Source organism: Garra rufa, chromosome 3 (genome assembly GCF_049309525.1).
Source record: "Garra rufa chromosome 3, GarRuf1.0, whole genome shotgun sequence".
NCBI classification, from domain to species: domain Eukaryota; kingdom Metazoa; phylum Chordata; class Actinopteri; order Cypriniformes; family Cyprinidae; genus Garra; species Garra rufa.
The window spans coordinates 20,958,755-20,983,536 of record NC_133363.1 but is presented as its reverse complement, the minus strand read 5'-3'; the positions used below and the strand labels follow the sequence as shown (position 1 = coordinate 20,983,536).

At 35.4% G+C, this 24,782-nt stretch overlaps 1 protein-coding gene across 1 annotated transcript in view; it reads right to left on the bottom strand.

The window, feature by feature from the left end:
* stim2b (stromal interaction molecule 2b) overlaps positions 1 to 24,782 on the bottom strand; it is a 69,485-nt gene that overhangs the window by 23,627 nt on the left and 21,076 nt on the right. Inside the window, exon 2 of the mRNA XM_073835823.1 lies at positions 1,134 to 1,264. Within this exon, the coding sequence (XP_073691924.1) occupies positions 1,134 to 1,264 (131 nt within the window). The remainder of the gene's footprint in view (positions 1 to 1,133; positions 1,265 to 24,782) is intronic.

The following is a 24,782-nucleotide window of genomic DNA, read 5'->3' as shown; positions in this document are numbered from 1 at the left end:
ATTAATTAGCATTAGTTAAAAAATATAATTGTAAACACTGATGATATATATATATATACTAGCAGTCAAAAGTTTTTGAACAGTGAGATTCTTAATGTAAAGTCTCTTTTGCTCATACATTTTAAAATTAATTTTCTTGTTTCTTGAACAGAAAATCAGCATATTAGAATGAATTCTGGAGGATCAAGTGACACTAAAGACTGGAGTAATGATGCTGAAAATGTAGCTTTGATCACAGGAATGAATTAGATTTTAAAATACATTAAAATTGAAAACAGTTATTTTAAATAGTAAAAATATTTCAACATTTTACTGTTTTTGCTGTACTTTGGATCAAATAAATACAGGCTTGATGAGCAGAAGAGACTTCTTTAAATTATAGGTACTTATGGTAATTCAATTTTAACATTTAAAGCCTAAATTAACATTACTCCATATATCATGAGCAAACTTGAATTAACTATTCATTTTATCAATAATTAACCCAACTTTGATCAATAAATTTTGTCAAAATGTTCAATGCTAGGTCATCATAACAATCGTTTAATTCAACATAATTATTCATGGCTGTGGATTTATTTTATTTAAAATAAATTGTTTTGTTTATTGTTTTGTTAGGACATATTAAACCTAAAGACATTTTGTGAAACAAAATGGCAATTAGCATTCACAGTCACGTAAATCATGTCACAGTCAAGATTATATTTAACTGGCACAGAATGTGTTACATGTATAGATCACGTTTAGGAAGCCATGCATATGCAAGCGACACTATAACATGCCTATTACGCAATGCAAAAAGCTTTTAACATCTTTAAAACAAATTATATACAAATCCTACATGAATATGCATTCATTTTCATCACATATACACCAACACACACCAAGTAATGTGGTAGCCCTATGGGAGAAGCGCTCATATGTCAATAGTCTCTTCTTGCAGGCAACAACCAATGTCAACTTTGCCCTTTGAGGTCCATGGTAGGTCTAAGCTTTAGTGACCTGTTTTTAAGCCCCCCGACCCCCTCAACAAATGCATGCACACATACAGAAACATGCTCCCGCACTCCAAAACACATATGATTGTATTAAATGAGTAAATGCAAGTATTAAGGAAACACAATTTTGCTCACCTCTACACTTTCATTCACTTCAATTCCTCCATCGTTGTCGTCATCTAGCTGCTTGTGAATGTGCCGGAGCGCCTCTAAACTGAAACGGTCGGCTTCATTCATACATGGCGGGATGACTGTCAAACAAGGGTCTGCAGAAAGAGACACACAATTAAACTCTGCTTTAATACCTTTAAACTTCTGCTTTTCTACACAGTTCAAACAAGTTTATTGCATATCCAGACAAGACAGTTTATGATCATTATAATTTTCAGGTCTTAAATGCCTGTCAACAAGACTTTCTATTGTTGATTAATAAAAAATATTATTACTCATCAAGTTTTTATCCTGTCTAACTGCCTGTGCATGTAAGCATGTGCATGTCTGGGCATCTGTAGGGCTCTGTTTACAGAGGTGTGCTTTCACTGGTCTTGACACGCTTATTAGGTTGCAGGCTGTTGATATGGCAAATGGTGCTGGTATTCGTTTGGATCACATCCTTACTCTTATTTGATGGCGGCGTTTATCGGTGAACCCGATATTACAAAACCGATAACCGATTATGGTAAAATGCTTAAATATCGGTAAATCGATATATCGGTCGATCTCTACTTAAAAGGTCCTCATCATGAATAAAAAAGCACTTATATAATAACCCTCAGGAAATGGCTCGTTTTGATCCAAGGTGCAAGTTGACGTTACCCAAGCCCAGTCGTTTGCATAAACACTGCCTCCAGAGTAACACTTCTTCTTCTCACCATAGGCCCCACCCACTGGCATTTAGAGGGTCAGAAGGAGGGTAAAAAGAAACATTTTTTCACATTTGCTTTTTTTTTGGAGCGAAAAACGTTAATTAACACTGTAAGTAACCTCAAGTAACACATTAAAATTAAAAAATCCATGTCCTATCCCTTTTAAGATCATTTGTACTGAAACTTGTAAGTCATGTATTTAAAAAAAAAAAAAAATCCAATTGACCCTTCGCAGGGAATTTGTTTGACAAGTGATCTGACCAATCACAATGCCAAATCTGTCATTTGCTCCGACAAACAAACCAGACAGGAGAATTGATTAACATTGGTGGACTTGACCTTAAAAACGGGTGTGTACTGACGTCTTTCCGCGGTTGAAACAAGATACCTTCTGATGTTCATTCATGTTATAATATTTATAATATAATAATATATAATATAATATTATATTTCATGTTATAACTAGTAAAGAGGAAAACATGATTGGTTCACATGCTGCTTGACCTGGGCCACTACAGTGACCTGTCACGACTTATTAAAGAGCCAAAAAAAGTATTTATTGTTTGAGTTTGCTAAGATTTTGTTTCATACCTAAAGTAACCTGCTCTGTCCTGTCTATCGGCACGTTGTCAGTTTTCTCTTTGCTCCACAATGTATTTTTCACTGTGTGAGAACATGATCTGTGTCATGAGAGCAAGAGTAACGGAGGTGGGTCTTTGCGAAGGGTCAACTGCACATCTAATTACACATGACAGAGTTGCAATTTAGTGCATTTAAAGTACATTAAATGCAATCTAAAATAACACTCTACAGTTCAAATTATGACCAAGTATATGTGGTTTAGTATGTTAGTCAACACATCAAAATAAGTGTACTTTAAATAACAAAACAATGATTTGAACTGTCCTTAAAAGTAAAACATTCCATTTGAAATTGCAGTGCACTTTTTAAAGTCTTTAAAGTTTTGGGCTTTTAGTATGAATATGTTACTGTTAAGGTTATTTATGAGCTAGTATGCTTCAAAACATTTACAAGATACAAATTAAAAATGTACAGTCTTTAACTTCCACCAATATGGATCAACAATTTTGATGACCCTGTACTTTAGCTACTCATCAAACTTTATGTTCAATCAAATGCTCTCCAGAATCCAAAGTGTCCTGTCCCCTACACTATAAATAGACACTAAAGCTGCAGTTGAAATCGCTCACTTGATCACAGAATTTGTATTTTCTGTATGGTGAATCAATGGTATTTTGACAGGAAACAATTCAGACAGTGTAAATAACTAAATATGCTTTCCATTGGTACAAAAGAAGTCTGGTTTTGTGGTGTGTCACGTGAACCGCCGCAGCGCGCACAGTCCGCTCCAGTCCAGAGACATGATAGCACCGAGCAGATGCGTGAATCAGTGCAGACCACAAAACATTTCGCACCCAGTTGAATTCAACAAAGAATGCTATATTGTATATGGACGAGATTGAGGCTGTCAAATGTGGCTTTACCAAGTTCAATGGCTCTGTCCCAACCTAAACAAAACGCTTCCTGTTTCAGATTAAATTATGTCAACACATAGAATAATGCTGCATGTTGCAAAGCACTTCAGTAGACCTTTAAGTGAGGTAAGAAACATAGTGTAAAAGTAAAAGTGTGCTCTCTTTAAGTACACCTAACAAGTCTTTTTATTTCATTAATATTATTTTATTTGCAAGTATTTTTTGTTAAGGGTTACTCCACCCCAAAATGAAAATTTTTGTCAATAATCACTTACCCCCATGTGGTTCCAAACCCGTAAAAGCTTTGTTCATCTTTAGAACACAATTTAAGATATTTTAGCTGAAAACTGAGGTTTGGATATGTCCCATTGACTGCCAGGTAAATCAAAAAGCGTAAATAAATGTAGAAAAGTTTTTTTATGTAGAAAACATATCCGTATGATGCAGTTGACAGAGGACAGCATACACTGTTTGTGTCCAGGGCATACTATCCAATAGGGCGCTACAGTGACAAATTGGAGACAAATTGTTGAACAGTCATTATTTTTGTTTCCTTTGCATACAAAAAGTATTCTCGTAGCTTCATAAAATTATGGTTTAACCACTGATGGCAGATGGACTATTTTGCTGACGTCTTTCATACTTTTCTGGGCCTTGACAGCGTTATTTACCTGTCAATGGGCCAGTTCTTGTATGGGACAGTTCTTGTACCATTTTGGGGTGGAGTAACCCTTTAAATATACTTTTATATTCGAAATACATTGCATATGCACATTCAGTACAGTTAAGCACACTTTTGTTTTTTTTAAAGGGTGGCCCTCTGAAGGTCCTCAGACAGCAGTTTGAAAAATTCTTCTCTATGTGATGAGGCAAATTTAACCCTTCTCAATAAAATACAATCACTCTTTACGTTAAGTGAATAAAAAGCAGAGAGCTACTGTATTACCAACAAGACTAAAGTCAAAATGCCTCAAAACGCTGCTAAACAAAGTTAAACAAAAGAAGGTCTTCTCTTAGTATTTGCATTTGTGTTCCCCCATCTGATTGCATAATCATATTTGTGTACCAGATGTCCATGTCCACACTCATTTCCATGTGTGGTTTTTTGCATAGAACTCACTTGTGCTGATGGGTGGCATCACGGGAACACTGTGACTAGTAGAAAAGCCTAACAATTACAAATGCTGTGCGTCAAACTGTGGACTCCAAACTGAATTTGGGATTTTATCAAAATGCGCTAAAAAAAGTTTCTAGATTGTGAAGAATGAAAACGAAAATTATGATATAAAATGAATGAGAAATATTTGTAAATTACTGTTCAGATGGATCATGTCAAATTATGCTGGAGAACATGACTATTAAAGACAAGCTGAAATGTGAGGTAGAATTAGTATGCTGACAATATGCAAAGACAATTGTATTACATTAAAAAGGATTAAAAACAGAAGAATTTCCACTAGTAGTCTGCTAGTCATAAAAAGGAATAAAAACGGAGAAAACTTTTAACGGCCTGTTCAGATTAGCAAGGAAAACAAAAAGACTGCTTGATGATATGCAGGTCACTTTTCATTCAACTGACATTAGTAAACTTACTACAAAGCTCTCCTAATACATACAGCATGTGGCAGGAAGTGACACGGTGAGGGGGAGAATAAACACAACCAAGTAGCAAAAATAGTTCTGGAGAACAAAATGAGTGAGTGTAAAATTAGGACACGCAAAGTTATAAATAGATTTTGTTTCCAGTTGTCAGGAAGTGGTTTATCTAAATGACAAAGAACAGTACGGGCCTCCATGAGAAATACATACACACATAAAGAAACGTCTTACGTGACAGAGGCTGAAGGCATGAGTTACAGAAAAAAGATGAACCGCCACTTGCTAAAACTTTCTTTCCGTGATATAAAGGGAAAAGAAACTCTCAAACAATCTTCAAAAGCCACTTTTAACTCAAGCTACGGATGACAAGCCACACATCCTGTCTGATCAATTATTCCTCAGGGTATTTTTAATGGGGAAGGAAATCGGTTGCAGTTCTATCTAAAAAGTCACTAAAAATGTTAGTATATAAGTGCCCATCCAATGTCTATACATAAAAAACTCATCTGGTATAAGGTACCTTATTCATCCCTGAAAGTAATTATAGTACACTCTTAAAAATAAAGGTGTTTTAAAGGGTTCTTCACAGCAATGCCATATTGGAGCCATTTTTGGTTCTACAAAGAACTATTCTATATGTTCTTTATGGAACCATTTAGACAAAAAAGGTTCTTTAATGGCATTGTGAAGCACATTTATTTTTAAAGGTGTAGTACCTTTTCTCAAAGTTACTTAATACATTATATACAGTCAAGCCCGAAATTGCCCTGTCAAATTCTGACTTAAAGTTACTTTTATTCAACCAGCAAGTTTTTTTGAGCGGAAATGACACAGGCTTCTCCCGAAAGGTAATAAGACAATGTACAAGAGGCATCATTGTGGAAAACAATATTATTCATCTTTTATTTACATTTAAACAAAAAGTGGCATGTCCAAAATTATTCATACCCTTCTCAATAATCAAAAGAAAAGCCTTTTTGGCTATTACAGCAATCAAACGCTTCCTATAATTGCTGACCAGCTTTCTGCATGTCTCCACTGGTATTTTTGCCCATTCATCTTTAGCGATGAGATCCAACTCTTTCAGGTTGGAGGTTCTTCTTGCCATCACCCTGATCTTTAGCTCCCTCCACAGATTCTCAATAGGATTTAAGTCAGGACTTTTGCTGTGTGTTTTGTAGGGCTGGGCGATATGGCAAAAATTGAATCTCGATAATTTTTTCCCCATATTGAACGATAACGATATATATTTCGATATAAGCTGTTGATGTTGCCAGCTTTAAAAGGGTATCCCAACAATGACTGAAGCCACAAAAAATTAAGATTTCATTAAATTACATTTTAAAGTATAGTTTATTAACAAAGACAGATTACATATTTGGCCTTAAAAATTTAAACAACTTACTAAAATAAATAAAAAAATAAAAGTTGTGACAAAGTATGGTAAATGAGAGTAAATGTACAAAATGTAAACAAAATTATTGTAAAAAAACATCATTTGTAACACAATTAGACCACAGTGTCTGGCTTTAAGAGGCAGATCAAATGTGCAAAACATAACATTTTAACTTCTAATTAGTGAACATAATTTGTAAAACTTTCACATTATTATCTTATTTATTTATTTATTTATTTATTTATTTATTTATTTTTGCCAGGAAGACTACTCTGTCAACAGTGTCTGGCTTTAAGAGATATCATTAGTGACAAAATGTGCAAAATGTAAACAAAAATATACGACTTTTTTAAATATGGCTCGGATGTGCGGCTGGACCATAGGTCGGTGCAGGGCTCGAAATTAACTTTTTTACTTGGTAGCACTGGTGCTCCTAACTTCAAAAGGTGACTTCCCAATGAATGTTAAGGAGCACCACAACTGCCAATTGAGCAGACCAGCCAGCACTCATCCGACATTTCTTTTTAGTAATGCACCTTCTTGATTTTTCATGAATGGCAAATGTTTTGCAAGCAAATGGGCTGATTCGGTTTATTTATTTTTTTATTTTTTATTTTACGCCTTAAGCATGGGACAAGAATGAATGAAAATATGAGTACAAGATGATTATTTTCTCTACTATAGGTCGAGCTATTTAAATTAGAGGCAACCACTGCATTTTTAAACAATCTACACTACAAATAACAAAAAAGAAATTACATAGTTCTTTCTTAATCGAATTAAGTGCAGACAATAAATGCAGTCATAATCAAAGTAGGCTACTCTCTAAATATTTAAGTCCAAATAGAGACCAAATTTTTCAAAGCATGATACAGAGTAATAAACTACTACACAACCTATTATAGCCCACCTTCTAATAACACCCCAGATATGTTATGTAGCCTAATTTGCGTGCATTGTGGAGTCGCTCTCTAAACATGGGGTATTAAAATTGCTTCTCAAGGCGAGTGCGCGTTTTGCTTTCGGTTTCAGTTTTAACAATCGCGCGAAACTCTGCGGTGCTGAGCGAGCATTCTATAATAAAAAAATTGAAGTGGAGGGGACACAAAAAAGGATTTTGAAAAGTGTCATCAGTGGAAATTACGTCCCTACGTGAGTTGAACTGCCACTGAGTGATCGTCTTATGTGAATGCTGCGTTGGACAGGAGGCTACAGAATTGCATCTGACAGAATGTGCGCCGTAGCACTAAATATATTAGACTACGCTTCTTCAAAAGCAGAATGAGGATACCTTTTATTTGTCCACAATCAAAAATCGTCATATCATACATCCCTAATTGCAATGCAGTTTGTGCAAATCTGCAAAAGAGGTTGGTTGAGAAAAAAAAGCGGAGCGCAGTGTCGGTGACAGGCGGTGATTGACGGCTAATATCTAAAATCTGCATTAAAGTTAAGAATGTAACGATGATTAAATGGTTATGTTGGAGAGAACGGCGAGGCTGTCACTGTATCAGCTCACAGCAGTCTGTGCAGTAGGCTAGCGAAAGTCTTGTAAAGAAATGCAAACAAGTCCATCCAGAACAATTTCTCGCACTCGCACAAATGCTCCCAAATATAATTTGAGGTCGCGCAGATTAAACTTTGGGAGCATATGCGACCAAAACGGTCGCAAGTTTGAGCCCTGGGTTGCAAAGTATCTCACGGTCCTTAGATTATTTTCCAGCTTTCCGCGGCAGTCTTCATACAGAGACAGTGCGGTTTTGTAAAAGTACTTTCTGCACGGAGTTCGTACCAAGTTTGCTTCAGAAAGTGCGGTAGGAAATGAACTTTGTACTTTGACGTGCAAGCGCACGCTGCACGCTGATGGGCTGTTGTCGCATATTTCTGCTGTGTGATTGGCTCTTACACTAATCCATATCGAGCAAAAAATGTCTACAGTTCATCATCGCTATCAAAATAAATTTTATCGCGATTCGATATGATATCGTTTATCGGCCCAGCCCTAGTGTTTTGGGTCTTTGTCATGCTGAAATGTCCACTGGTGCCCAAGGCCAAGTTTCTCTGCAGACTGCCTGATGTTGTTGTTGAGAATTTTGATGTATTGCTCCTTTTTTATGGTGCCATTTACACATACTGTGATTAGGTTCCCTGGTCCACCGGCTGAAAAACACCCCTAAAACATTACGGTCCCACCACCATGTTTGACAGTGGGGATGGTGTTCTTAGGGTTGAAGGCTTCTCCTTTTTTACACCAAATGAAGGCTACATCATTGTGGCCAAACAATTAAATTTTTGTTTCATCTGACCAGAAAACAGAAGACCAGAAGTCTTCTTCTTTGTCCAGATGAGCATTTGCAAAGGCCAAGCAGGCTTTTGTGTGCCTTATCTGGAGAAGTGGTGTCCTCCTTGGTCTGTGTCTGTGGAACCCAGCGGTGTGCAGTGTCTGTTGGACTGTGTGCCTTGAGATGTTGCCACCAGCAGAGATTCATCAGGATGGCCTTGGTGGTGATCCTTGGATTCTTTTTTACCTCTCTCACTATCCTCCTGGCCAGCACAGGTGCCACTTTTGGCTTCCGACCACGTCCTCTGAGATTTTTCAGTGCGGAACGTCTTCAAAACATTTAGATATGGTCTTATAGCCCTTTCCTGACTTGTGAGAAGCCACAATGCACAGCCGCAGGTCCTCAGTGAGCTCCTTTGTCTTAGCCATGACTGTCCACAAACCAATAGCAGAGAGCTTCTGTTTTTCACCTGTTGAGTTGATTAAAACAGCTGTTCCCAATGAATCAGGGTAATTAGGATGCTTTAGAACAGCTTGGACTATTTGGAATGGTATAGAACTTTGGATTTTCCCATAGACTGTGACAGTTTGCAAATTTTGGACATGCCACTTTTTGTTCAAATGTAAATAAAAGCTGAGAAATATTTTTTTTCCACAATGACGCCTCTTGTACATCGTCTTATTATCTTTTGGGAGAAGACTGTGCCATTTCCGGTCAAAAAAAAAACTTGCTGGTTAAATAAAAGTAACTTTAAGTCAGAATTTGCTAGGGGTATGAATAATTTCGGGCTTGACTGTATGCACATTCAGTACAGTTAAGCATACTTTTGTTTTTTTTTAAAGGGTGGCCCTCTGAAGGTCCTCAGACACCAGTTTGAAAAATTCTTCCCTAGGTGATGAGGCAAATTTAACCCTTTGCAATAAAATACAATTACTCTTTATGTTAACTGGATGAAAAGCAGAGAGCTACTGTATCACCAACAAGACTGAGGTCCTTCCTTTTATGGCTGAGGTGCTTTAATCTGAAGAACCTTCTTTCGCCACAAAGAACTTTTTGTGAAACAGAAAGGTTCTTTAGATGTTAAAGGTTCTTAATGGAACCATTTAGACAAAAAAGGTTCTTCTATGGCATCGTGAAGCACCTTTATTTTTAAGAGTGTAGTACCTTTTCTCAAAGTTATGTGGCCCCTTTAATCTAATTGGTAGTTACAGAATTGCAGAAGAGAAGCCGCGTGTAAAGTAAATGCATACTGTGAGAGATCCGATATGTGCCTGGGACACTCGGATTACAGATGGATGTCTCATTCAGACAGGAGCTGCTGAAACATTCTCAACACATACATCGGCTTCAAGAAATGGTGTTTATATAAGTATGTGTTCATTCATCGCAGGAGAGAAAAACAAAGAGAGATATGAGTACTTAAGTGTTTATGAATGTTCGGATCGAAGAGGAGCTGGTGGGCTACTGTGAGACAATCTCCCAGACTGGGCCTCTCTAGAGAGGTAAGATGAGAGGGTGAGAAGTCCAGTCAAACGAGAAATGCAATGAAATGCAGCAAGGTGATATATACTGAAAGACAAACATTACCACAGAGAAAGAGATAGACTCTGAGAGAAAGCGGAATGGCTTAAGAGTCTTTACCAGCAGAGACTGCCCTGAGATGCAGTCATGGGACGGGAATAGTACTTGTTCTGGATCAGGGAACTCTATTAGTTTTGGACCTCCCTTGCTTCCAATATCTCAACATGTCGACATGGGGAACAATTGAGTGATTAGGCAATTTTGAACTAAAACAAATTAGTCGTTTTTGCAGGTTTATTACTTTAAATGTTATGTGAAACAAACAATAGCATCAACCTCACAAGATAACATACTCAAAAACTATATAAATAAACTAATATGTTCATAATGAAATAAAATATCAGTACGATTTTTAATAGTTTTTAAAGACGCTTCTTATGCTCATCAAGGCTGCATTTATTTGATCACAAATACAGAAAAAAACTGTAATATTGTGAAATATAATTTTTTAAAGGTGCCATAGAATGGAAAACTGTGTTTACCTTGGCATAGTTAAATAATAACAGTTTAGTACATGGACATGACATACCATGAGTCTCAAACACCATCGTTTCCTCCTTATATAAATCTAGTGTTTGCAAAAGACCACCGAAAAATAGGTCAATTCCAACATAACACCGACTATTACGCAATAGTCGCGATCGTTAAAAGTTACGCCCCCAACATTTGCATCGCCCAATCATCGGTAACGTCAGTACATCAGTAAAATAAGGCAATCCACTGAAGGGACACGGTTAGCTTAATGCTAGCGCTAGCCTGTTACATTGCAGTACAAAAGATTACACTTACCACATAAACAGAGAGATGACTGCGCTGATGATGGTGAATGATGGAGAAATAACTGCCTGATGATGGCGAATGATTTACAGATCCCGAGAATCAATGACAAGCAGCTGAACTTGTGTGATAAGTAAGCACTCCCTCTGCATTATAACGTTACACAGAGCTCATGGATCACTGTAATGAGACTAAAATGTCGGCGATTCAAAATGGCAGATTCAACAAACCACATATTAAAAGCGGCTAGAGCTCCTAATTAAATATATATTTTTATCCATGTGCGAGCTATAGACATGAGCAGCTCTGTGAAACAGCGAATCAGAGCAGAGCTCATTAATATTCATGAAGCTTCCAAATAAGGCAATAACAGAGCATTTCATTCTAGGGACAAATCCTAGGGTTGTAAATGGACCTGTAAAACCGTTTCTGGAGATTTTTTGCCCTTTCCTATGCCATATATCTTCTATGTAGATATCAGAGAACAATTTAAAATATTGTATAAATGCATTCTATGGCACCTTTAAAAATGTAAATTCCAATTTAATGTTAATTTATTCCTGTGATACAAAGCTACATTTTCAGCATCATTACTCCAGTCTTCAGTGTCAAATGATCTTTCAGAATCATTCTAATATGCTGATTTATTATAAATGTTGAAAACAGTTGTGCTGCTTAATGTTTTTGTTGTTGTTTTTTCAGGATTATTTGATCAATAAAAGGAAAAGACAAAAGCATTTATTTAAAATAGAAAGTTTTCTAACAATATACACTATTGTTCAAAAGTTAGGGGTCAGCCAATTTTTTTGAAAGAAATTAATAGTTGTATTCACCAAGGATGTGTTAAATTAATAAAAAGTGATATCATAGATTTACATTGTTAGAAAATATTCATATTGTGAATAAATGCTGTTCTTTTTAACTTGTTATTCATCAAAGAATCCTCAAAAAAAAAAAAAAAACGTTGCCAAAAAAATACTGTTTCCAGCATTGATAAGTCTAATAATAAATCAGCATATTAGAATGATTTCTGAAGGATCATTTGACACTTAAAACTGGAGCAACAGCTTATGAAAATTCAGCTTTGCATCACAGGAATAAATTATAGTTTAAAGTATATTAAAATAAAAAACAATATTTTATATTGTAATAACATTTGTGACCCTGGACCACAAAACCAGTCATAAGGTTAAATTTGACAAAACTGAGATTTATACATCATATGAAAGCTCAATAAATAAGCTTTCTATTGATGTATGGTTTGTTAGGATAGGACAATATTAGATATATCTGAGATACATCTGTTTGAAATCAGAAATCTGAGGATGCAAAAAAATCAAAAAGACTGAGAAAATCACCTTTAAAGTTGTCCAAATTAGGTTCTTAACAATGCATATTACAAATCAAAAATTACATTTTGATATGTTTACAGTAGGAATTTTACAAAAAAATCTTCATGGAACATGAACTTTACTTAATTTCTTAATGATTTTTGGCATAAAAGAAAAATCTAAAATTTTGACCCATGCAATGTATTTTTGGCTATTGCTACAAATATACCCCAGCGACTTAAGACTGGTTTTGTGGTCCAGGGTCACATTTTGCAATATTACTGTTTTTTTTCAGTATTTTTGATCCAAAAAAAATCAGCCTTGATGAGCATAGGAGGCTTCTTTTACTGATCCCAAACCTTTGAGCGGCAATGTATATAACCAGGCAATGCAATGTTTAAGCTGCGGCGAAACATAATTAATTATACTATGAATGTTTTGTTTTAAGCTTAGCTTTCCGGAATACTTAACCTATTCGCAACATAATTTTAAATTAGTAGATAGCTTAATGGCTATTTAAACCTTCCATTTGAGAAGAGAGATAAAACACATTAGCCAATATGCACACATACTGCATTATTTTAAAAGAAGAACAGCCATACACACACATTATGGAAAGGTCTTCCTATAGGTCTAAACGTTTTCTTTTTCACATAAATGTCCCTTTTTCCAAAATCATATTCATCATCATGCCTTTGAGATAATTAAAGTAATAACGCAGTGATATCACAATACTTCAAAACTTCAAAAGCCTTTAAGTCTGATCCATTAATTTATGAAGGTATTCGTTGTAGTACTCTCATGAACGTGTCCCATAACATTATAGTTGGACCACGGATGTCACATGGATTATTTTAACAATGTCCTGACTACCTTTCTGGGCCTTGAATGCATCAGTTGCATTGCTGTCTATGCAGGGTCAAAAAGCTCTCAGATTTCATCAAAAATATCTTAATTTGTGTTTAATCAAAATCAAACTAAATTTCCTGTTTTACTCGCACATCCTGACTTGATTTTGTTTTTCTGAATTTCCAAGCTTCCTGATTCAAAATTGCATGATGGCCAAACCATAACAACAATGTAAAAACAAAAAAAGAAAAAAATATATATATATACTGTATGTGTGGGTGAAAACGACGTTCCCCTTTGTTTCTGTCTTTCTGAACCTCCATAAAAAGGCATAATTTTCCTTCATGGACAGGGCACCTATAATCCTTTGCTTATGATATTGCATAAGTGTGTGTTAAAATACTTACAGTATTTTTTTCTGTTCACAATCCACAAGTTCAGACTTCCAGAAAAGGAGACAGAGCTTGTGCGCCATTACAGTAGGAATGTGCGGATTGAAGCTGAAACTCAAGACATGAGTGACTAACCACCAACGCAGAGAGAGACAGTCTTAATTAGAGCAGATACTCATCTATGATTGTATAAGCAACATTGAAGATCACTGTTTGCACAAGGAGAGGAAAGAGAGCAGTGTGCAGTCATGAGAAGGAGAAGCACCACACTTCATCCGTTTGGGTTTGCAGATGATGTGTAAAGATAACAGTCGCACATGCTGTGACTTCAACATAAAGACAGGATGTCCAGCGAGGTCCCTACTGTCTGAGGGAACCTCTCTGAGAAGAGCAGTTAGTTTGAAAGAGGGGAGGAGGTCCACTCACGTATCTCCATGTCCTAATGACAAATGCAGAAGTCTTGCTGACACATTGCCTAACTGACAGTCAAAACGTCAAATGGGTGAAAGCAAGTCGACTTAGGCCATCTAACTCTCAATGGACACTTTTTTTTACAGACTGTGATGAGGCATTTTAATGGTCATCGCCATCATAAATCTTGTGAGGTTTTATATTTTATTAAACAACTATATATATACATAACACTATTACCTTTGCATCAATTTACATGCACACACACATACACACACAAACTAGTTAACACTGCTGTTTTTAATACTATCAATCTCTCTCTGTTTTTGCCTCTTTTTGAAAGTTGTGAAAAGAGTTTTTTCTTCTGCTATTTATGGAAGCTCATTTCCACCACTGAATTAAAAAAAAAGGTCATTGTGACTTTTTATCTCACAAATCTGACTTTTTTCTCAGAATTGCATGATATAAACTCACAATTGTGAGTTAAGTCAGAATTGTGAGACATAAACTTGCAATTCTGAGAAATAAAGTCACAATTACGAGATATAAAATGTCAGAATAGCAAGATGTAATTGAGCAAATCTGACTTTTTTTCTCAGAATTGTGTGACAAACTTGCAATTTTGAGTTATAAAGTCAGAATTGCAAGATATAAAAAGAATTGAGAGCTATAAACTTGCAAATCTAACTTTTTTCTCAGAATTGCATGATATAAATTTGCAGCTGCGAGTTATAAGGTCAGAATTGTGAGACAAACTTGCATTTCTGAGAAATAAAGTCAGAATTGCAAGATAAAAAAGTCAGGAAATTCCGAATAATAACTTGTGAGACTTGTGAGATATAAAAAGTCAGAATCAGAGATGTAAATGAGAAAAGCTGACTCTTGAAATTGCATGATATAAACTTACAATTTTGAGTTATAAAGTCAAAATTGCAAGATATAAAAAGTCAGAATTGCGAGATATAAACTTGCAAATCTGACTTTTTTTTCTCAGAATTGTATGATATAAACTTGCAGTTGCAAGTTATAAAACTTGCACTTCTGAAAAATAAAGTCCGAGATAAAAAGTCAGAATTGCGAGATATTAAAAAAGCCAGAATTGCGAAATATAAACTTGCAATTGCGAGATATAAAGTCAGAATTGTGAGATATAAAAAGTCAGAATTGCAAGATGTAAATGAGAAAATCTGACTTTTTTTCTCATAATTGCATGACAAACTTGCAATTATAAGTTATATTCAAAATTGCAAGATATAAAAAGTCCGAATCGTGAGATATAAACTTGCACATCTGACCTTTTTCTCAGAATTGCGTGACAAACTTGCAATTTTGAGTTATAAAGTCAGAATTGCAAGATATAAAAAGTCCGAATCGTGAGATATAAACTTGCAAATCTGACCTTTTTCTCAGAATTGCGTGACAAACTTGCAATTTTAAGTTATAAAGTCAGAATTGCAAGATATAAAAAGTCCGAATCATGAGATATAAACTTGCAAATCTGACCTTTTTCTCAGAATTGCGTGACAAACTTGCAATTTTGAGTTATAAAGTCAGAATTGCAAGATATAAAAAGTCCGAATCGTGAGATATAAACTTGCAAATCTGACCTTTTTCTCAGAATTGCGTGACAAACTTGCAATTTTAAGTTATAAAGTCAGAATTGCAAGATATAAAAAGTCCGAATCGTGAGATATAAACTTGCAAATCTGACCTTTTTCTCAGAATTGCGTGACAAACTTGCAATTTTAAGTTATAAAGTCAGAATTGCAAGATATAAAAAGTCCGAATCGTGAGATATAAACTTGCAAATCTGACCTTTTTCTCAGAATTACGTGACAAACTTGCAATTTTAAGTTATTAAGTCAGAATTGCAAGATATAAAAAGTCCGAAACTTAAAAACTTGAAAATCTGACTTTTTTCTCAGAATTGCATGATATAAACTTGCAGTTTCAAGTTATAAAGTCAGAATTGTGAGACAAACTAGCATTTCTGAGAAATAGTCAGAATCACAAGATAAAAAGTCAGAATTGCAAGATAAAAACTAACAATTGTTTGAAAAAAGTCAGAATTGTGAGATACAAATTTACTTTGGAAAGAAAAAAGAATTGCGATTTTTTTATCTCCCAATTCTGACATTATTTCTAGAAATTATGTCAGTTTCTAGAGTTATATATCAGTCAATTCTGAGGAAAAAAGTCAGAATTGTGAGATAAAAAGTCGCAATAACCTTTTGTTATTTTTTATTCATTGACATAAATGGGGTTCCATAGCTATTTGAGCAAATGGGAATGTAAAAAATATATCGCCTACATCTAATCTCTCGTTCACCACTTTACTATGACACCTCCTGTCATTTTATTGTTTTTATTTTAAATCAATTATTTATTTATTTATTTATTGCATGAACTAGAAACATTTTAATTTTTCATTAAATGTCATTTCAATTCATTTACAATGACAGCTGGAAATTAAAGGGAAATGACAGCATTTGGTACAAAGCATGCCTGGTTATTTATTCATTTCAAATCCATTCAAACTGATGATTTCAAGATTATTTATCTACAGCTAGCTACATAAAGTAGCAAAAATGCAGTGACATTTAAAGAACCACAATCTGCAACAACAATCTCCAAATTCTAAAAAAAAAAAAAAAAGAAAAAGAAAAAGAAAAAACTCCCTTTTTCCATGCAAGTTCAATGGTTGCAAGATTTAGCCTTATAAATGTTTAAAATATCGCACTGAGTGGCACAACATGAGGTCATGTGACCCAACAAGTGATAGTCTACAATGTGTGAACCGCTGGTTTAGGTGTTACTTGTGTTGCTCACGTAAGCGCAAACCTATACAGTGAGAACAGTGAATATAGAGTGTACGGTGAGCTCAATCTGAAATAAAGTAGCAATCAAGCAACAGGCCTATACTGTGAATCGCTGCCAAAACATACACCCTGTCAACAGTATTCTAAATATAAAAACACATGTCTGGTTAACATTTGTCTACAATGAAAGCATTTGGTTACTGTGATATCTGCATTTACATAGACAACTTCACTATATTTCCTCAGTGAATATCATGAGACAGACAGCTCTGGTTCTTTATTAATCTGGCTTCTCGAAACAGCATCATCATAAATATTGTGAGTAGGCAACCCTCTCAACTTCCTGTTTAACAACTGTAACTTCCTGTTGGTTTGGAACCACTTCCTGCGAACTCTCCTACAGGTTCTCTAGAATGCCACCACCACAAACATGACTTTAGCAGTTAAGCAGGAAAAGAAGTCAGCTTTGATCAACAGCTCTAGTACACTGACACAACCAGACCTTTAAAAATCTGCATGCAGTTTTACGCCTTTTAAATTTCCATTTCAGCTTTACAAAAGGCTAACATCCAGGAATTTCTGAACAAATTTTCCCCAAGAGCAACTGGGCTTTATTTTCCAGTTGTTGAAGAAGTTTCGCCACTCATCCAATGATTTCATCAGCGATCTGATGGAAAGTATCCTTTGAAAACTTTGATGAGATTGAGAAGGTAAAGATGGTGCGACAGCACTGTACTGTAAGTAGCTGATTATATTTCAGTGGCAGTGTAGTGTCTTCAGTGGAATAACTGAATGACAAACATCTTATATAGACACAAGTGCATCTGAAGCAGATCGAATTAACTGATTAAACTCCACTATGGCATGTACAGTATTTCAGCATGTTGTCACAGCACACACATTCGCTCACTGTCCACAGATATGACATGATCAGAGTACGACGGATTTAACCTTTGACCACATCTGAGGTGTCACTGGAATAATTAAGCCCTCAGTCTATCCACAATCAATTAGCTGAACAGAGTTAAAGCGGAAGCCCAGCACATAACAACACAGCTACAGAATGTGTAACTCTAGCAGTCTGTGAAGCCGGATAAGCACCCCTTGAGAACACACCTGTTTTGGGGGGTCTAGAGAGCTGGATTACCACTAACCTCAAAGCATACACTGACTCTGTAGCACTTCAACCCACTTTACCCACAATGCAAGTAAAATCTCCAAAAAAGTGACTTGATTTACTATTTCTCACAGAGCACTGCTTAAAAATATATAAATAACATATCAATGTGATCTTATGAGAATACATATTCGTATTTTACGTAAATTGTGGTTCTACAAAACGTACATTTACTTACGTTTTCACAGGCACTTAAACTTATAATGCCAACATATTTACAGCATTTTAACAAACAATAATGACATATTAACGAACAATACTGACGTATTTATGACAAAACAAATGAATTACATATGAACAACTTTACACACTGACAAATGAATCTTTACGAATAGTGAAACTGCGCCATTAACATTTATTATATTCAGATGTCTTATCAATAGAATTATGTTTTTAATTTCATTAGTAAATGAAGTATACTCATTTACTTAATATGAAATGATAACATTTCATTCTGTGCGATTTCTGCTGCCAACTCGTTTCGATGTTAAACAAGACTACACTATAAACCCTTTAAATCAGGGTTCCTCAAATCTAACCCTGGAGGGCCAATTTGCTGCGGAGTTTGGCTTCAACCCTGATCAAACTCACCTACCTGTGATTCTCTAATGATCCTGAAGACCTTGATTAGCATTCTCAGGTTTGTTTGATTATGGTTGAAATGGATCTGGGCCAGATTTGAGGATCCCTGCTTTAAATGAATAGCATTTCTGCAATTGTTTATCCATTACTTATCATGTAATATTAACTTTGTTTGCCGTGTGATGCAAAAGGCATTTTCTTGGACATGCTGTGACTGACAATAGAACCAAAACGCACAACATAATTACAAAAAGATCAATGTTATGCATCGTTCTTTTTAAAGCTATATTGTTACTAAAATGGTCATTTCTGTGCATATTTTTGTCATAGAGCTGAAACCCTATTGTAATTGTCAGAATAATCAAAATCACCAATCTCCACATAAAACTGATCGTGCAGACCAAACCGTAAGTCGTAGAGATGGCAGTACTCACATCGCCGACAACGTCACCAAAGCTCGCCTCTATCGGCCTAATGGGGGCACTATAGTGATCAAAAGTACAAAATTATGCTCATAACTCCTAAACCTTCAGTCGCAGGCTCAAGTGTCGTTGGAATTCTTGCCTTACGCCCGTTAAAATGCACACCTCAGATTCGATCATAAGCCTGACAAAATTTTGGGGTATTTTGGTTTTTTTTGCAAAACCTACTTTTGCGAACTAGTCCTAGGTACCAAACCAGTGCAGCAAGATTCTCTGAAGAGCGAATATCAATAGTTATTAAAAGAAAATGAACTTTCAACTCACCGTCAAAACATTTGAGAGGCACAGGTCCACTTTTAGTAAAATGCCTATAACTCCTGAACAATAATGAATAATGAGATATTTTCGCCAAACTCAGAACACTTATTAAGAGCTCAATCTGAGTTTGCAGGACAAAAATCTCGGAGCTTGGCCATTTGATGACGCTATAAGAGGGAAAAAAAACATAAAAATGGCAATACCCACGCAACCATTTGTCCTATTAACATGAAAATCGGTCTTGGTTTAAATTGTGAGAAATTTGAATGAAATCGGCCACTACGGGGCCATATCCTTTTTTTTTAAGGGCGTAAACGATTGTACATTGCGTGGTTTTTCCCACATACATGCGATATCTGTATCATACGATAGAACTCATTCCGGACAACTTCACCTCTAGAACCACAGCTGTTAATCAAATCGTTTCTTAAATAACTGAGAAGATGTAAAAAACCCACTTTTGGGAACTAGTACTAGGTTTTTCAATCAATCTGGAAAAAAACACTGCAGTACTTTCTCTTGACTCTCTTGGTCAATATTTATCAATAAAATGTTGAAATTTACCCTTTGGAAAGCTAAAATGGGGTTGTTTAGAAAAGGCACCTGTCCGAATTTACCCCAAATTCTATAAAGCCTAAAGAAAAAAATTCACGAAACCTGGTGAGCACATGCGACAGGTGATTTTAAACAAGCATACAAGTTTTGAGGAGGAAGTACCACAGTTGGCGCTGTATCAGTCATAAATGTTACAAAACATAATATTTCTATGGTAAATTATCTGTATTTGCAAAAAAGGCTTGCTACATAATGTCTTTTTTCATATGTGCTTAAATGCCCCGGTAATCGCTGCTTGCAGCTATATTATCTTTTTATATTCACTATAAAATGGGTAGTTTTAGGTCTGGAAGTAGGTTAAGGGGTCTGAAAATGTAAATTGCTTATCGATAAAATGATAAAAATGCATTTATATAACTATCTTAATGATGTAAAAGATTCGTAAATATTTTACATTTTTTAGCTAGAATACATAGCTATTTTTACATTTTAAACATTAAAATACACCCAAATTGTACATTTCAGCATCAATAAAACGTACAAAATTGTATGTTTTGTGCTTATAAATGTACTAATACCAATGTATCTTATTAATGTTGAAAAATTGTGCTGCTAAATATTTATTTAATAATATTTATGTTGCATATTTCAGAATTCTCTGAAGAATATGAAGTACTAAAGAGCAGCATTTATCTGAAATAGAAATAAATGTCAGAAAAGAAAAGAAAAACAAACAAATTTCAGATAAATACAGTGTATTATACTTGCAGTGAAGCTGTGAAAGGAGAAAAAAATAAAAAGGAAAGGAAAGGAGGTGACGTGAGGCCAAGTATGGTGACCCATACTAGGAATTTGTGCTCTGCATTTAACCCATCCAAGTGCACACACACAGTAGTGAACACACACACGGAGCAGTGGGCAGCCATTGCTGCGGCGGCTGGGGAGCAGTTGGGGGTTCGGTGCCTTGCTCAAGGGTCTCACCTCAGTCGTGGAAAGGGTGCTGTACATTCACTCCCCCACCTACAATCCCTGCCGGACCTGAGACTCAAACCCGCAACCTTTGGGTTACAAGTCCGACTCTCTAACCATTAGGCCACGGCTGCCCCCAAAAAATAATGCACATCATCAGCTGAAATTACACTAGTGCCACTCATGCAGGCGTAAAAGCATTAAAAAACATTTTGAGGAATACAGGGTCTGTTAACAGAAAAAGTGATCTATCATATTGCCTACTGTATAGACAAAGTGTTGAGAGGCACTCTTTGAAGTTAGAGATTAGAAAACGGAGAGTGTGCCAATGTGACATTCATTTTTCTCTACTGCTTTCAATGGTTTTTGAGCTGGTTGTTTTTCTAGTGACAGAGAAGTGACAGCTTTTTTTCTTTCTTCGTAGAACACACCCCATTCTAAAGACTCTGTGTCATTTTGCTTCAGGCTTCTTTGCAAAGTAAAGATGTAAGACCTGCAGAGCAACAGACTCTCTCTCACTCTCTCTGACCCTGAAGAAGAGGGAAAGTCCCTGAAATGAGAGGCTGCTGCTATTCCTTTCATCCGAAATATCCCTTCATCTCCTCACCCATGAACAGCACTACTTCAAGCTTTCATAATACATGTCATTCATATGAACCTGCCTCTGCTATATTAAAACATTCACTCTGAAGTGTTTGTGTGGTCAACACAACATGGAAATACAACATAAGACAGCATAAAGCTGTCATGGTACTTTTTTGTAGTCAAGAACAGGATAAATAAATCAATATATAAATAAGTGAGTGAGTGAGTGAGTGAGTGAGTGAGTGAGTGAGTGAGTGAGTGAGTGAGTGAACAAGTCAGCGGTTTTGGACCTAAAAGCATGAGCATGAATGTCTAAAATATCTCTGTATATACAGTATATGTTCTCTCATGTGCCTTGAGAATTTAAAAGAGTAAAATATACTTGACCTCAAGCCATCCAAGGTGTAGTTGAGTTTGTTTTTTCATCAGAACAGATTTCTGATCTGATTCTGATCTTAATGCATCACTTTCTCACCAGTGAATCCTCTGCATTGAATGGGTGCCATCAGAATTAGAGTTCAAACTGCTGATAAAAACATCCACAACTAACCCACACAACTCTAGTCCAACAATTAACATCTTATAAGGTGAAAGGCTGCTTTGTTTGTAATGTTTATAAGAAACAACCCCTTTATGAAGGTGTTTGAACTTCCATAAACGCTTCCCATCCCATGATGTTCTTTTACATCAAAACACTGTTTTTGCTTCTAAACTGTGTCTCTTGATTCAGACAAGTTTATATTTTCACTAGAGAAATCAATATTATGGACAGAGGACTTTAGCTGGAAGCCAAGTTAAAAATGCCTGGATGATGGATTTGCTTGTGGATTACTATCATTCTGACGGCACCCATTCACTGCAGAGGATGCATTAGTGAGCAAATGCATTTTTATTTTTCTAAATCTGTTCGAGTAAACTCACATCTTGGATGGCATGAGGGAAGTACATTTTAAGAAAATGTTCATTTTTGGGTGAACTATTCCTTTAACACCGCAGTAAGCTGTCAGCATGAACCGCGGCCAGTTTTCCATCCCGTCTTTTAATACAGACTGCTACTCTCCGGTGTTGTCTGAGAAAGACTTTTGGCATTGTGTTGATGCCTGACGCTTACATCATTACTAAAGTAACTGATGTAGATAAACCTGATACAGATGTTTGAACAAACAGATCTGATTTCATCACTTGCAAAATGACAGCGTGGACAGTGGACATCTGAGACATTCTGACACATCTATAAATACAGAAAAGAATGAACAGCTAATCATGTAACATGACCTTTAGGAGAGGAAAGCTGGAGAAATTACACAGAGCCACTTCACTGGCACTTGAGTCAAGAAAATATCTCAAGGATCCCCATATGCATTTGTGGACTGTTTGTATTCTGTGTGAATGTGAGAGTGTGGCAGATCAAGGGCATGTAATCTAGGGACCACAGCTGGACTAATGTGTGGCATTATTCTGCACTGTAGTGGGGCTTAGCACCTTCAAGTCATTCCCTTTTTAGCATCGTGCCAATGGATGTCACAGTTAAGCGCTTGGCATGTCAGGCCGCCTGATGTGATACCTGTGTTATATCGTTCTAAATATATTACAATCACAAATCATCCGGGTTATGAGCCATTCAGAAATGAACTGAGAATTGCTCCGAAACTGCAAATCTATTCAGAATTTGAATTGAATGTGAGTTAGTAAACAGTATGCAAGATAATAATTTGAATTTAAAATAGAACTTAAGTAGAATTAAGGATATTCAAAAAAATTATATAATTACTAGTCGTCTAGTTTTTCATTAATCATTTAATTTTTACATTATAAATTAAAATACATACTGAATTACACAGTTATTACCAGATACCATATAGTCTTGTAATATGTCTAATGTAATATAGCAGTAATAGTAATAAAAAAATATGATAATGCCTGTATCTATCATACAATGATCTTATAAATAAAGTTTGTGGTTGTTAACCTTTTTACATTTTTGAAAGAATCTCTTTTGCTCACCAAGGCTGCCTTTATTCATTTCATTTTAATTTTTCTATTTTCTCTATATTTTAAGATGTAATTTATTCCTGTGATGGAAAAGCTGTATTTCCAGCAGTCTTGAGTGTGACATGCCCTTCAGAAATAAAGCTAATATGCTAAATCAGTGCTCAAGAAACATTTATTATGATCAATATTAAAAACTATGGAACCTGCATTGGCCACTTAGAATTTTTTTTTTAAAGGTAATTGTGACTTTTAGCTCACAATTCTGACCCTTTTGTCTTGCAATTGGGAGTTTACATCTCTCAATTCTGACTTTTTTTGTCAGAATTGCGTCATACAAACTTGCAATTCTGACTTTTTTCCAAGAATTACGTGATATAAACTTGCAAATTGTGAGTTATAAGGTTAGAATAGCACGATATAAACTCGCAATTCCTTTTTTTTTCTCAAAATTGCATGATATAAACTCACAGTTACAAGCTATAGTCAGAATTTGCAAGATATAAACCCACAATTCTGACTTTTTCCTTAAAATTGTGTGAAATAAACTCACAATTGCGAGATACAATCAGAATTGCGATACAAAAGTCGCAATGCTGACTTTTTTCTTCGGAATTGCGAGATATAAACACGCAATTTTGACCTTTTCCTCAGAATTAGCATAAAATTGTGATTTGTAAAGTCAGAATTGCAAAATATAAACTCATTTCTCACCTTTTATTCTAAGAATAGGAAAAGCTGAATTTTCAGCAGTCTTAAGTGTGATATGTCCATCAGAATACAAACTTGCAATTCTAACTTTTTTTCTCAGAATTCTGAGATATAAACTCAGAATTGCAAGATATAAACTCACTATTCTGACGTTTTTCTCAGAATTGGAAAAGCTGAATTTTCAGCAGTCCTAAGTGTGATATGTCCTTCAGAAATCATTCCAACATTTATTGTGATCAAATTAAACTATGGAAGCTGAGTAATAAAGTCAGAATTGCGATATATAAACTCAGTATTGTGAGTAATAAAGTCAGAATTGCGATATATAAACTCAGTACTGTGAATAATAAAGTCAGAATTGCAAGATATAAACTCAGTACTGCGAGTAATAAAGTCAGAATTGCGATATATAAACTCAGTATTATGAGTAATAAAGTCAGAATAGCGATATATAAACTCAGTACTGCGAGTAATAAAGTCAGAATTGTGATATATAAACTCAGTATTGCGAGTAATAAAGTCAGAATTGCGATATATAAACTCAGTACTGCGAATAATAAAGTCAGAATTGCAAGATATAAACAAAATTCTGACATTTTTTCTAAGAACTGTGCGATAATAACTGACAATTGTGAGTTATAAAGTCAGAATTGCATCATATAAACTCAAAATTGTGA